This window comes from Procambarus clarkii, chromosome 3 (genome assembly GCF_040958095.1).
Source record: "Procambarus clarkii isolate CNS0578487 chromosome 3, FALCON_Pclarkii_2.0, whole genome shotgun sequence".
NCBI lineage: Eukaryota > Metazoa > Arthropoda > Malacostraca > Decapoda > Cambaridae > Procambarus > Procambarus clarkii.
In genome coordinates this window covers 18,137,364-18,150,293 of record NC_091152.1, presented here as the reverse complement: position 1 = coordinate 18,150,293, position 12,930 = coordinate 18,137,364, and the positions used below count along the sequence as shown (strand labels likewise).

Genomic DNA, 12,930 nt, shown 5'->3' with positions numbered 1-12,930 from the left:
GGTGACCGGTGCATGTGAGAGATGTTAGAGTCTGGCGACGTTGTCACCAGAGAAGTTGGACCGTCCCTCCCTCTCGACACAACGGTGACCACAGTCACCCTCCCAACACAACGGTGGCCACAGTCACCCTCCCTCCCAACACAACGGTGGCCACAGTCACCCTCCCTCCCGACACAACGGTGGCCACAGTCACCCTCCCAACACAACGGTGACCACAGTCACCCTCCCAACACAACGGTGGCCACTGTCACCCTCCCAACACAACGGTGACCACAGTCACCCTCCCAACACAACGGTGGCCACAGTCACCCTCCCAACACAACGGTGACCACAGTCACCCTCCCAACACAACGGTGACCACAGTCACCCTCCCAACACAACGGTGACCACAGTCACCCTCCCAACACAACGGTGACCACAGTCACCCTCCCAACACAACGGTGACCACAGTCACCCTCCCAACACAACGGTGACCACAGTCACCCTCCCAACACAACGGTGACCACAGTCACCCTCCCTCCCAACACAACGGTGACCACAGTCACCCTCCCAACACAACGGTGGCCACAGTCACCCTACCAACACGACGGTGACCACAGTCACCCTCCCTCCCAACACAACGGTGACCACAGTCACCCTCCCTCCCAACACAACGGTGACCACAGTCACCCTCCCTCCCAACACAACGGTGACCACAGTCACCCTCCCTCCCAACACAACGGTGACCACAGTCACCCTCCCAACACAACGGTGACCACAGTCACCCTCCCAACACAACGGTGACCACAGTCACCCTCCCAACACAACGGTGACCACACTTCCCTCTCCATAAAAATTTATGTTTTTTCTCTCCTCTCTTTGTCTCATTAGGCTGTTTTGCTGAATGTGGACCAGTTGTGGACCTTATGTATATATTTGCAATAAAGTTACTGAAATATGTATATTATTTCCCTTAACACTCACACGTTCCTGCATTTCCTGATCAAATATAGCGAGACATCTGACCACAGGTAAATATGCAATACAACTGCTGATAAAGACATTAGATATCAAATCTTACCTACGTGATGCTGTAATTATATAACATAATATTATTTGTCAGTGTATATACAGAATGTGATTGTTATTATTTTTTTACTGTTTCAAAACCTATTGAGCTACAGCTTACAAGTTTTCAAGTACGAATGTCAAGCAATATTTGCTAAGACTTACATGATATGTCATCAATTCGAACTACCATATTTATTGTCGAGAACCTTAATATCATTTTTCTGCATGAATAGGATTTACAACTTTGAAACAGCTTCAGAAATTCAATTTTTGACCGATTCTCACCATCTTTACATCTGTACAAAGTTGCTTCCACATCCATAATCATAAACACATCACTTCTGAAGTTGTTTCTTTTTCTTTTTGCATCTAAATGTTGCCTAAATTTGGAAGGCGACACTTGACCTGTTGTTACAGTAATCTATACTCTCAAACAATATTTTACCTCGAGGAAAATGATCCTTATATGCTATTCTGAGACCATAATGAATGCAAGGAAAATTGGTGACATTTTAAAAATTTAAATTAATTTGAAATTTGAATATTAATTTTTTCTGTTTATGTTATGTTGTTGATCCATTAGGAAAAATTTGAGCATTTACCATGTAGATTATTAAGAAAAAAAATTGACAGTGTTTGAGTAAAGATGAGAAAATGGTCCTTGACCCCTTAAGCATAAAAGAAATTAGGTCATGAAATTTATTAGAAAATGCGAAGTTGCCACGTCACCCACTTTCTATAAAACTTTCATTAACTAATCCTTAAAATAAGAGTCTGGAGAACAAAATAAAAAGGTATTGTCTATGACTGGATGTAATTAAATCACAAATAAAGCCAAGGTCTCCCTCCCATTGTGGATAAGAGGCATGACCGGAGAAGGAGACGCCATTAATCATGAAACTCTCGCCTGCCAGCATAAGCAACCCGTCCTCGACTCAAGTCCATTCCATCCAGCGGTCGACCCTACAGACACATTCATAAATTTTAACATGCTGTTCATTCAAAACGGGAATTTTCGCAAGTATAAATTAATATTATAATATATTAGCATATTGTGTATATATAGGCATAGGTTAGGTTAGGTTAGGTGTTTAGGTTCTGTTGGTGATTATTTGTATTTGTAGTACGTGGGTGAAGCATTTACAGCGTTGTGATTCGAACAAAATTCGTCAGTGAAGCACTTGTTCCGGATATGTTCGAACGTCAGCAGTTGTGAGTCGTGTGTAAACCGCTTTTCATTCATAAACAGGGGGTTTGGCGGGTGCATGGAATCACTTTTGGATCTTTGTTTGGAGGACGGGCTGGCATAAGAGAGACAAAACTGTCTCACTAGTGATACTGTTGTGGGCCACCAACTCTCCTAGCATCACCACACCTTCACTAGCCAATACGGAAGTGTTCTATATAAGTTTGACTATTATATTTGACATTTATGACCGTATTTAGTAAATTATGTGAACGTCTGCCAACTCACCAGGAACGGGTAGGCTTAAAGGAACTAAAGAAATTCTCCATAATATTATGCCTCTGATACAGCTGTCATATATTGGTTGTGGTTTATTACTATATGACTATATAAATACACAGGAGGCTATATAGCCTCACCCACTAGGATGCCCAGGCTGTGTGGTCGTCCGTGTTGGGTCGACCAAGCTGTTGCTGCTGCCCTCGGTACAGCTGACCTCTTACTCATTCACTTATTACTAACCAGTTTGTAGACACATTTATTAGCAAATTTCTACCAATCTTTTAATTTGATTTGGTAGGTTATGTGATTAACCTCCCCCCCCCCTCCGCCCCCCCCAGTTGTGATGGGGGCTCCTAGCAGGACGGTTATGAATACACACTTCGCTTTAATTAGAAATTAACCATTAATAAAATACAAATAATTTAATAAAAAATAATTATTAAATAAACAAATTCTTGCTGGGAGATTTTCCTCACACTATGTACATTAACTTACTGAGTCCAGGGACAGGAAGCCGGAGTGTATTAATAGGCTTATATCATTACTAGCTCAAGTAACGGAACAACATCCAGGGTTCAATTAAACCGTCTAGATTTACATGTTATCTAAACACTATTTTGTGACACCCAGACATACCTAAAATCATTAAGATCTAGAGAGCAAAAAGGCGCCAAAGTTGGGAGAACTGACCTGGTGGAGGCGGGCGGGCGGGGCGGCGGCCAGCACCACCCTGGCCCCTGGGGGACTGGGCCTGAGGGGCGGCGCCAGGGTGGTGCTCCGGCTGAGCATCATCAAGCACACCATCCCTGACACTCCCACCATCACCGTCAGCCACGCTGGTCGTCTGTAGGGCACGACACGACGGATTGTTAATTTACTTTAGTTAGACAGTAAAGGAATTACAGAAAATGGGATATCTGTGACGTCATCAATGCAACACACACATATCCTTTAAACAAAAGTTTAAGCATTAGAATTGATAGAAAAGTGTTTTCTATGCTTAAACTTAATGAAACAAACCATAAACTTAAAGGCTCTCTTCTATTGTCAATATTCAAAGCGGAACTGTATTTTCGGAAAATCCTGAGCGGGAGGGAGGAGAGCTCCGTTATTATAAACAAAACAGAAGGCTTCTCCAGCTGTATCTGGGTACAATTCCCCGGAATTCCCATGGTATGGGAATTAACCTTTATTAAGTATGATTCATCATCTATTCGAAACAATATAAATACGTTGATTAGCGAGGATAATATGAGCACTGAGGGCGGATATAGAAACGTATACAGCAGAGTTGCATTATTATTTGGGAGCGCACTTGGGAAAGTGTACAACCCGTTCTCGCACTTTCTTACAGTCAATATTGACTTATTAAATACGTGCATATGTGACATACTAAACATACTAGTTTACCTTGAAAAGCTTCATAGAAAACACCGACCTTACCTAACCTTCTTAGTATGTTAAGATAAGCATCTTATTGCTTCGTAATTACAATTATTACTTAACCTATACCTATAATAGGTTAAGTAATAATTGTAATTAAGAAGCAATAAGATGCTTATCTTAACATACTAAGAAGGTTAGGTAAGGTCGGTGTTTTCTATGAAGCTTTTCAAGGTAAACTAGTATGTTTAGTATGTCACATATGCACGTATTTAATAAGTCAATATTGACTAAGAAAGTGCGAGAACGGGTTGAAGTGTAAGGCATAGTTCCCAATAGCGACTGACATATCTGTAAACACATCGAGTGTGGTTAATACCGCTCTCTTCCCTCCAATGTCTAGAAGAGGGGTAGATATTCTCTGCATATATTGTGACAAGATTACACCTATCAGTTATGGAAACCAATCCGTAAATATTTTGGATGCAATCTCTCTAAACGGAAGTGATAAAAGCAACAGCGGTCTTTCATGTGCATCCTGTAGCAGGAGGTATATAATACCTCACACGTAATGAGTGCTCCTCATAGGCGGGTTGAAGTAGCCTAAGCTACTCTATCCCTTTGAGATGTATTTTTTGCTTATCTCAATAAACATACTTGAACTTGAAGTGCTCCTCATTCCTCTGCAACAAGCTGTGCAATGCGTGTCAACTTCATTCCTCCCTGGGTTGAGGAATTATTGTTACTGGTATGCCCTCCTAGCGGAGGTGGAGGAGTTGGTGATATACGGATTTTCAATAGTGGAAGACGATATACCCCGCTGTGGCGGAATAATAAGTGTTTTAAGCGAGATAGCACGACGCCCCGCTCCCTTCATAATGAGAACATTGGCCCCTGCACACACTGCTTGGGTCAGGACGTCCTACACGATATAAATAATGACAGCCAAACTTTCAAACAATCATTTAAGAAGCGAGGGGTAGAATCATTGAAAGGAGTGGGCAGACAAATTCAACCCGTTCTCGCAAATTCGTAAAGTCAATATTGACTTATTAACTACGTGCATAGGTGATATACTAAACATAATAGATACCCTTAAAAAGATTCATAGAAAACACCGACCTTACCTAACCTTGTTAGTATCTTAAGATAAGCATCTTATTGCTTCGTAATTACAATTATTACCTAACCTATACCTATTATAGGTTAGGTAATAATTGTAATTATGAAGCAATAAGATGCTTATCTTAACATACTAACAAGGTTAGGTAAGGTCGGTGTTTTCTATGAATCTTTTTAAGGGTATCTATTATGTTAAGTATGTCACCTATGCACATATTTAATAAGTCAATATTGACTTATTAAATTTGCGAGAACGGGTTGCAAATTATGGGAGGAAGAGTGCAGAAAAACAAACAAAAAATTAGTAAATATCCAACGATTTACTAAAAGGAAATATATTGACATGTCAAATTCTTCTCAGTCATCTAGTAAGGTTTAAAGGGAGAAGTTGTCTGAGTATAATGCTCTAGGGGCTACAGGTGCCATTATATCACTATACAGCTGCGGTTAGTGAGGCTTTTCCTAAAGTATTTTCTCCGTGATAAGTGGAATAGACTATTGCAAGCAGACAAACAGTGGGGATATTGCCTGTGAATTCAGGGGTGCATAATAAGTTTACAGACACTTATCTGGAAGTTATCATAAAGGATGTGAACGGTCAGCTGGTGGACTTATCATCTATTGCTTTGGAGTCGAATATAGATTTGACTGAAGATGGAACAACTGCAATAGTCGATACCAAAAATGTCTCGGTAGTGAACGGTTTGTCACACACGCTATTTAAATCGGCTATTGTGTATTTTAACAAAACAGTAGTGGAAACAAGTTCTTTATTCTCATTCTGGTCATACAAAGCTGCTAACTAAAATGTCTGGATGTAAGGTTGGGCGGTATGATAAACTATCGCGATTTTTTTAATGGAGTTGATCCCAGCAAAATAGAAGCAGGATATTTCACTAATGCAAAGGCAGAACAGAAAATGACGGCTGTGCAAGCAGATAGTGTGAATACATGCTTCAAACTAATGCGGGTGTTATGTCTGTTAGTGAATATGTTCTTGACAATGTAGACATCAGAGTGAGGCTTCAACTGCAACCTGATAAATGGGTTGTACTCAGCAATAATGAACAAGCCACTTTTAAATATAATATTAACACCGCTCGACTATGGATAGATCGGGTAATACCCTATCCAGAAGGGTTAACAGCCATTAATAAAGCTATGGTGCAGAATAGTTCCCCTACCATGTATACTTTCAATAAAACTTTATATAAGACTTATATTCTAGGTACAGGCCAGCGTCTGATAACTTTAGACCAACCTCGGGGCACAGTTATACCAGTACCACTATCAATGGTTACTCTTGATATGGAGGCTGTGTCGGGAGCGTATAAACGCAACCCTCTTTATTTAGAAAACTGTGGGTTGAGTAAGGTATTAATATTTCAGAACAGTACTAATATTATTATTAATATCGGGTGTGACTTCCCCCATAACTGTGCCAAATTAGATTATACCGCATTACAGGTCTTAGGCTTTGATAACGTAACGACTTATGATACATATGTAGATAGTGGAACAATACTCGCCTTTAATTTACAACCAGAGGATACAGACGACACCATTCCGCTTGAAAAGAGCGGTAGTCCAAGGATCGCTTTGGAATTTAAACAAAGAGTGGACAGAAATAAAGTTATACTGGTTTATGGACCCACGACGGGCGTGATCAGCACTTACGCTGAGCGTCGAGTTATTTGCGAAACAAGAGGATAGATATGAACAGTTTGGAAATAAATGAGGCTATTAGGAGTAATTTAGGTGGGAAGGTGGCTAATCTAGGATGTTTCCTAGCTAATGACGAGATGAAAATTTTGAAAAGGGTGCATAGACGTCCAGTGGTGTTCGTAATATATACCCTGGACTCGGGCTCGAGTAATAAAATGGGGCATTGGTTAACATTCTATGTTGACGATATTAAATATCGATGCAAAACTGTTATACTAGAGTATTATGGGCGACCACAAGGCAGGACAGGACACGGGGGCCAGTAGGCAGGGCAGGACACGGGGGCCACAAGGCAGGGCAGGACACGGGGGCCACAAGGCAGGACAGGACACGGGGGCCACAAGGCAAGGCAGGACACGGGGGCCAAAAGGCAGGGCAGGACACGGGGGGCCACAAGGCAGGGCAGGACACGGGGGGGCCACAAGGCAAGGCAGGACACGGGGGCCACAAGGCAGGGCAGGACACGGGGGCCACAAGGCAGGGCAGGACACGGGGGCCACGAGGCAGGGCAGGACACGGGGGCCACAAGGCAGGGCAGGACACGGGGGCCACAAGGCAAGGCAGGACACGGGGGCCACAAGGCAGGGCAGGACACGGGGGCCACGAGGCAGGGCAGGACACGGGGGCCACAAGGCAGGGCAGGACACGGGGGCCACAAGGCAGGGCAGGACACGGGGGGCCACAAGGCAGGGCAGGACACGGGGGGCCACAAGGCAGGGCAGGACACGGGGGGCCACAAGGCAGGGCAGGACACGGGAGCCACAAGGCAGGGCAGGACACGGGGGCCAGTAGGCAGGGCAGGACACGGGGGCCACAAGGCAGGGCAGGACACGGGGGCCACAAGGCAGGGCAGGACACGGGGGGCCACAAGGCAGGGCAGGACACGGGGGGCCACAAGGCAGGGCAGGACACGGGGGGCCACAAGACAGGGCAGGACACGGGGGGCCACAAGGCAGGGCAGGACACGGGGGCCAGTAGGCAGGGCAGGACACGGGGGCCACAAGGCAGGGCAGGACACGGGGGCCACAAGACAGGGCAGGACACGGGGGCCACAAGGCAGGGCAGGACACGGGGGCCACAAGGCAGGGCAGGACACGGGGGCCAGTAGGCAGGGCAGGACACGGGGGCCAGTAGGCAGGGCAGGACACGGGGGCCACAAGGCAAGGCAGGACACGGGGGCCACAAGGCAAGGCAGGACACGGGGGGCCACAAGGCAGGGCAGGACACGGGGGGCCACAAGGCAAGGCAGGACACGGGGGGCCACAAGGCAGGGCAGGACACGGGGGCCACAAGGCAAGGCAGGACACGGGGGCCACAAGGCAGGGCAGCACACGGGGGCCACAAGGCAGGGCAGGACACGGGGGGCCACAAGGCAGGGCAGGACACGGGGGGCCACAAGGCAAGGCAGGACACGGGGGGCCACAAGGCAAGGCAGGACACGGGGGGCCACAAGGCAGGGCAGGACACGGGGGCCACAAGGCAGGGCAGGACACGGGGGGCCACAAGGCAGGGCAGGACACGGGGGGCCACAAGACAGGGCAGGACACGGGGGGCCACAAGGCAGGGCAGGACACGGGGGCCAGTAGGCAGGGCAGGACACGGGGGCCACAAGGCAGGGCAGGACACGGGGGCCACAAGACAGGGCAGGACACGGGGGCCACAAGGCAGGGCAGGACACGGGGGCCAGTAGGCAGGGCAGGACACGGGGGCCAGTAGGCAGGGCAGGACACGGGGGCCACAAGGTAGGGCAGGACACGGGGGCCACAAGGCGGGACAGACCTCAGGCGTGCCCTACACTTCCTGACCTGCACCACCAGCTCCTAGTCAGCCGCCAGAGGACGTGTGTCCGACCCAACCACATCATATATGAATCACTAACGTCGTCTCAGCTCTCAGTAAGATGCACAACTTGCGAAGGTTCTTATCACAACGTTCTTGTTCTTATCACAACGCGGCTCAAAATATTTCCCACCCCACACAGCTAACTTATCACCAACATTCAGAATTATACAAGATGAAAAGCCTCACGGGCCCTTCTTGATAAGGGTTTGTCCAGGACCCTTATCAGTAGAGTTGGTTGTAGGAGACCAGGACGGTCTGAGGGTTGACTACGGCAGACCAGGACGGTCTGAGGGTTGACTACGGCAGACCAGGACGGTCTGAGGGTTGACTACGGCAGACCAGGACGGTCTGAGGGTTGACTACGGCAGACCAGGACGGTCTGAGGGTTGACTACGGCAGACCAGGACGGTCTGAAGGTTGACTACGGCAGACCAGGACGGTCTGAGGGTTGACTACGGCAGACCAGGACGGTCTGAGGGTTGACTACGGCAGACCAGGACGGTCTGAGGGTTGACTACGGCAGACCAGGACGGTCTGAGGGTTGACTACGGCAGACCAGGACGGTCTGAGGGTTGACTACGGCAGACCAGGACGGTCTGAGGGTTGACTACGGCAGACCAGGACGGTCTGAAGGTTGACTACGGCAGACCAGGACGGTCTGAGGGTTGACTACGGCAGACCAGGACGGTCTGAGGGTTGACTACGGCAGACCAGGACGGTCTGAGGGTTGACTACGGCAGACCAGGACGGTCTGAGGGTTGACTACGGCAGACCAGGACGGTCTGAGGGTTGACTACGGCAGACCAGGACGGTCTGAGGGTTGACTACGGCAGACCAGGACGGTCTGAGGGTTGACTACGGCAGACCAGGACGGTCTGAGGGTTGACTACGGCAGACCAGGACGGTCTGAGGGTTGACTACGGCAGACCAGGACGGTCTGAGGGTTGACTACGGCAGACCAGGACGGTCTGAGGGTTGACTACGGCAGACCAGGACGGTCTGAGGGTTGACTACGGCAGACCAGGACGGTCTGAGGGTTGACTACGGCAGACCAGGACGGTCTGAGGGTTGACTACGGCAGACCAGGACGGTCTGAGGGTTGACTACGGCAGACCAGGACGGTCTGAGGGTTGACTACGGCAGACCAGGACGGTCTGAGGGTTGACTACGGCAGACCAGGACGGTCTGAGGGGGGCGAGGGGGACGGTGTAAGGGGGTGAGGGGGGCGGTGTAAGGGGGTGAGGGGGGCGGTGTAAGGGGGCGAGGGGGGCGGTGTAAGGGGGCGAGGGGGGCGGTGTAAGGGGGCGAGGGGGCACAAAGGTAGTGCCCCTCACCACATGAAGGGCACGACATGACACGATAGCCTACTTGAAGGCAGCAATATATATATATATATATATATATATATATATATATATATATATACAACACTTCAGCTAAATATTATAAAATATATACACGGGTATTAAAATCCTTTTTAACAGAACACTGACAACATTCTGTTGTTGGTGATGAATCACGTCATGAGCTCTCATCGTTATTTTTGTCAAGCAAAACTCTTGCCCTTATATTATTGTTGTTAACAAAAATACCACTCCGACGTGCAGCGTTATTTTTGCTCACTCGACACTCAGGACCTGAGTGTCCACTCAGTAGACTCTGAGTGACGTCCACTGGTATATATCTCTGCTGAGGGACGTCCACTGGTATATATCTCTGCTGAGGGACGTCCACTGGTATATCTCTGCTGAGGGACGTCTCTTGCACTGCCAGACTCTTCATGAACCCTTACACCACATTCAGGGACGCTGCAGTAATTCAACAATCTTCTTATTGCTCTCTAAAGCCCCAAAATTGCAAAGCATTGCATCATTCCCATGCACAAGTCTCCTCTAGAGTGACCATTAATGCTCCTGGGGACCTGTGGAGCCCTTCGTGAGCTACCATTAGACGTTCCAACTAAAACTTCCCAGACTATACACACACAAATATCTTCCATAACCAAGGCATTAATATTCTTAATTACATAATATTCTTAATTAATTAGGCTTGGGAAAACGACAGTAGAGAAAGAGGATTTAATCACGTGGAACTATCCCAGGATATGGGAAGGTTTCCTAGCGTGATAGTCTGTGTTCCTCACTCTGATTACTGAAGTGTGTATATTGTTTATACACACTTACATTATACATCCTGACGGGAGCCTGCAACAAGGCATTACTGCCACTCTCAGGTTGGGTCTCTCTCCATATACCCGTGACTCTGCGCTCAGGTATTTCCTATTGTAACTTGCAGGTCCCCAGGTGGAGATCCCCCTAGACGGTGACGTCCAGGACCGTCCCCAGGTGTAGGTCCCCCTAGACGGTGACGTCCAGGGTTGTCCCAGGTGGAGGTCCCCCCTAGACGGTGACGTCCAGGACCGTCCCAGGTGGAGGTCCCCCCTAGACGGTGACGTCCAGGACCGTCCCCAGGTGTAGGTCCCCCCTAGACGGTGACGTACAGAACCGTCCCCAGGTGGAGGTCCCCCCTAGACGGTGACGTCCAGGACCGTCCCCAGTGGGTAAGAATTAGTGTGGCTGCAGGTGTGACAAACGGTCCAGATCTGTTCCCGAAGATTAGGGAGACGGGAAGCGAGCTTTGGACTCCAGCCAGTAAACTGTGCAGCCAAGGACGCGTTTCATAACAATAGTGGTCCATGAGTCATGACGCTGGGAGGGAGGAGGAGGAACAGGAGGGGGTGGAAGAGATAAAGGGGGTGGGAAGGGTGTGCCAGAGAACTCCAGGGAGACCCAGCAGGGCGCCAGGGGTCAAGCCCTTGTTACCATAAGAAATAAACGTTTCATCACCATTTACTCGATTATTGAAAATCTGGTCATCAGTTGTCCATGACCAAACGTGGCAGTTTGTGGTGTGTTGTATGGCGGGAGTGTTGGTGACAGGGAGGTCAGGACTAACTTTATGCCTCGACCAGTACCCTTGTTGTGCCTGTTCTCATATATTTGAACTGTTCTGATGTTCGAATTCTTTGTCGAGTTTGGCCTTAAGGTTGTGGATGGAGGTGGCTTCCACAACTTCTTTCAGTACGTTCCACTTATGTCCTCTCGTTCTACGTTCTCAAGTCCAATAAGTATCTTGTCCCCATGTGTTTCAAGGTCACGTTCCTCTCTCCTCCAAGGTTGTGAGCTTTAGTTCCGTTAAGTCATTCTCGCAGCTCAGCCATCTTAGATCTGCCAATAATTGTCTTGCAAATCTTTGTACTTTTTCAATACAAGTTTTAAACTTTACAAAGTGTAGATTCCAGGCTAGTGTTGAATATTCCGGTATTGTTTAAGAAAAGTTGTGTAAATTGCCTTGAAAGAGTCCTGGTTTAGGTTTATAAACGACGTTCTAACATTTGGCAGCGTCTAGCATGCTGCTGATGACATCCTGTTTGTGTGTTACTCTGGTGACACTGTTGGTATTATTTTCATTCCAAAGTCTCTTTCTCTCCAACTCCTGTAGTTGCCTTTCCTTTTTGGTGTAAAAACCTTCTGGTCTCCTTTCTCATTATCCCATCTTCATTACCTTGCATTTGTTGGGATTGAATTCTAGAAACCACTTGTTTGTCCACTCCTGGATTTGTTAAGGTCATCCTGTAACCATCTGCAGTCCTCCTTAGTAGTTATGTTCTTCATCAGATTTGCATCGTCTGCAAACATTGACAAGGAGGAGCTCACTCCCTCGGGTTGGTCGTTCACATTGATAGTGAACACTTGGGTTCCAGTACTGATCCTTGGGGGAAATCTTCTTGATATCTTCAACTTAAACCCTCATCTCTGATTGCTAACCTGTTTTCTGTCCTCCAGGTACTCTCTTGTGTTATTCGTGCAGTACAACTGATTGGATCAGTACAACTCAAACCGAACTTGCAGGCATATACCTTGCCACTGAATTTTTAAAAGACAAAGGCAGTGGACTTATATACTGTGACTCGCAGAGTGCACTCCTGGCATTGAACGCACATAGTAGTAACACCCAGAAAATAGTCAGTGGTATTCGAATAAATGTTTTAGCTGCTAAAGAAAAAAAAAATGAAATTAAATTCTTATGGATACCATCACATGTTGGCATCTCAAGGCATGACACTGTTGACATGCTTGCTAAGGCAGCCTGTAGCAGACAAGTAGTAAAAATTAATGTGGGTGTTTCATTAGCAGTGACAGAGAATACTTAAACAAATATTTCATGAACATCTTACTGACCTAACAAAGTCACAAAGACCTGAAAGCTGTAGCATTAAACTTTATGATGAATATCGCGAGGAGACTGTGGGAACCGACCTGTGAGATTTATATTTATTT

The 12,930-nt window shown here is 47.3% G+C and overlaps 1 protein-coding gene across 3 annotated transcripts in view; it reads right to left on the bottom strand.

The window, feature by feature from the left end:
• The window catches only part of LOC123760884 (carbohydrate sulfotransferase 4), a 112,238-nt gene that overhangs the window by 37,283 nt on the left and 62,025 nt on the right, over nt 1-12,930 (bottom strand). For 2 of the 3 annotated variants that reach the window (XM_045746682.2, XM_045746683.2), the window contains exons 1-2: nt 8,554-8,674; nt 3,209-3,362 (exon numbers count right to left, since the gene is read on the bottom strand). In XM_045746682.2, coding sequence (XP_045602638.2) covers nt 3,209-3,362; nt 8,554-8,612 — 213 coding nt within the window. In that variant the 5' untranslated portion in view covers nt 8,613-8,674. Of the gene's footprint in view, nt 1-3,208; nt 3,363-8,553; nt 8,675-12,930 lie in introns of those variants that run through there. The other variant, XM_045746684.2, reaches the window with a different exon arrangement.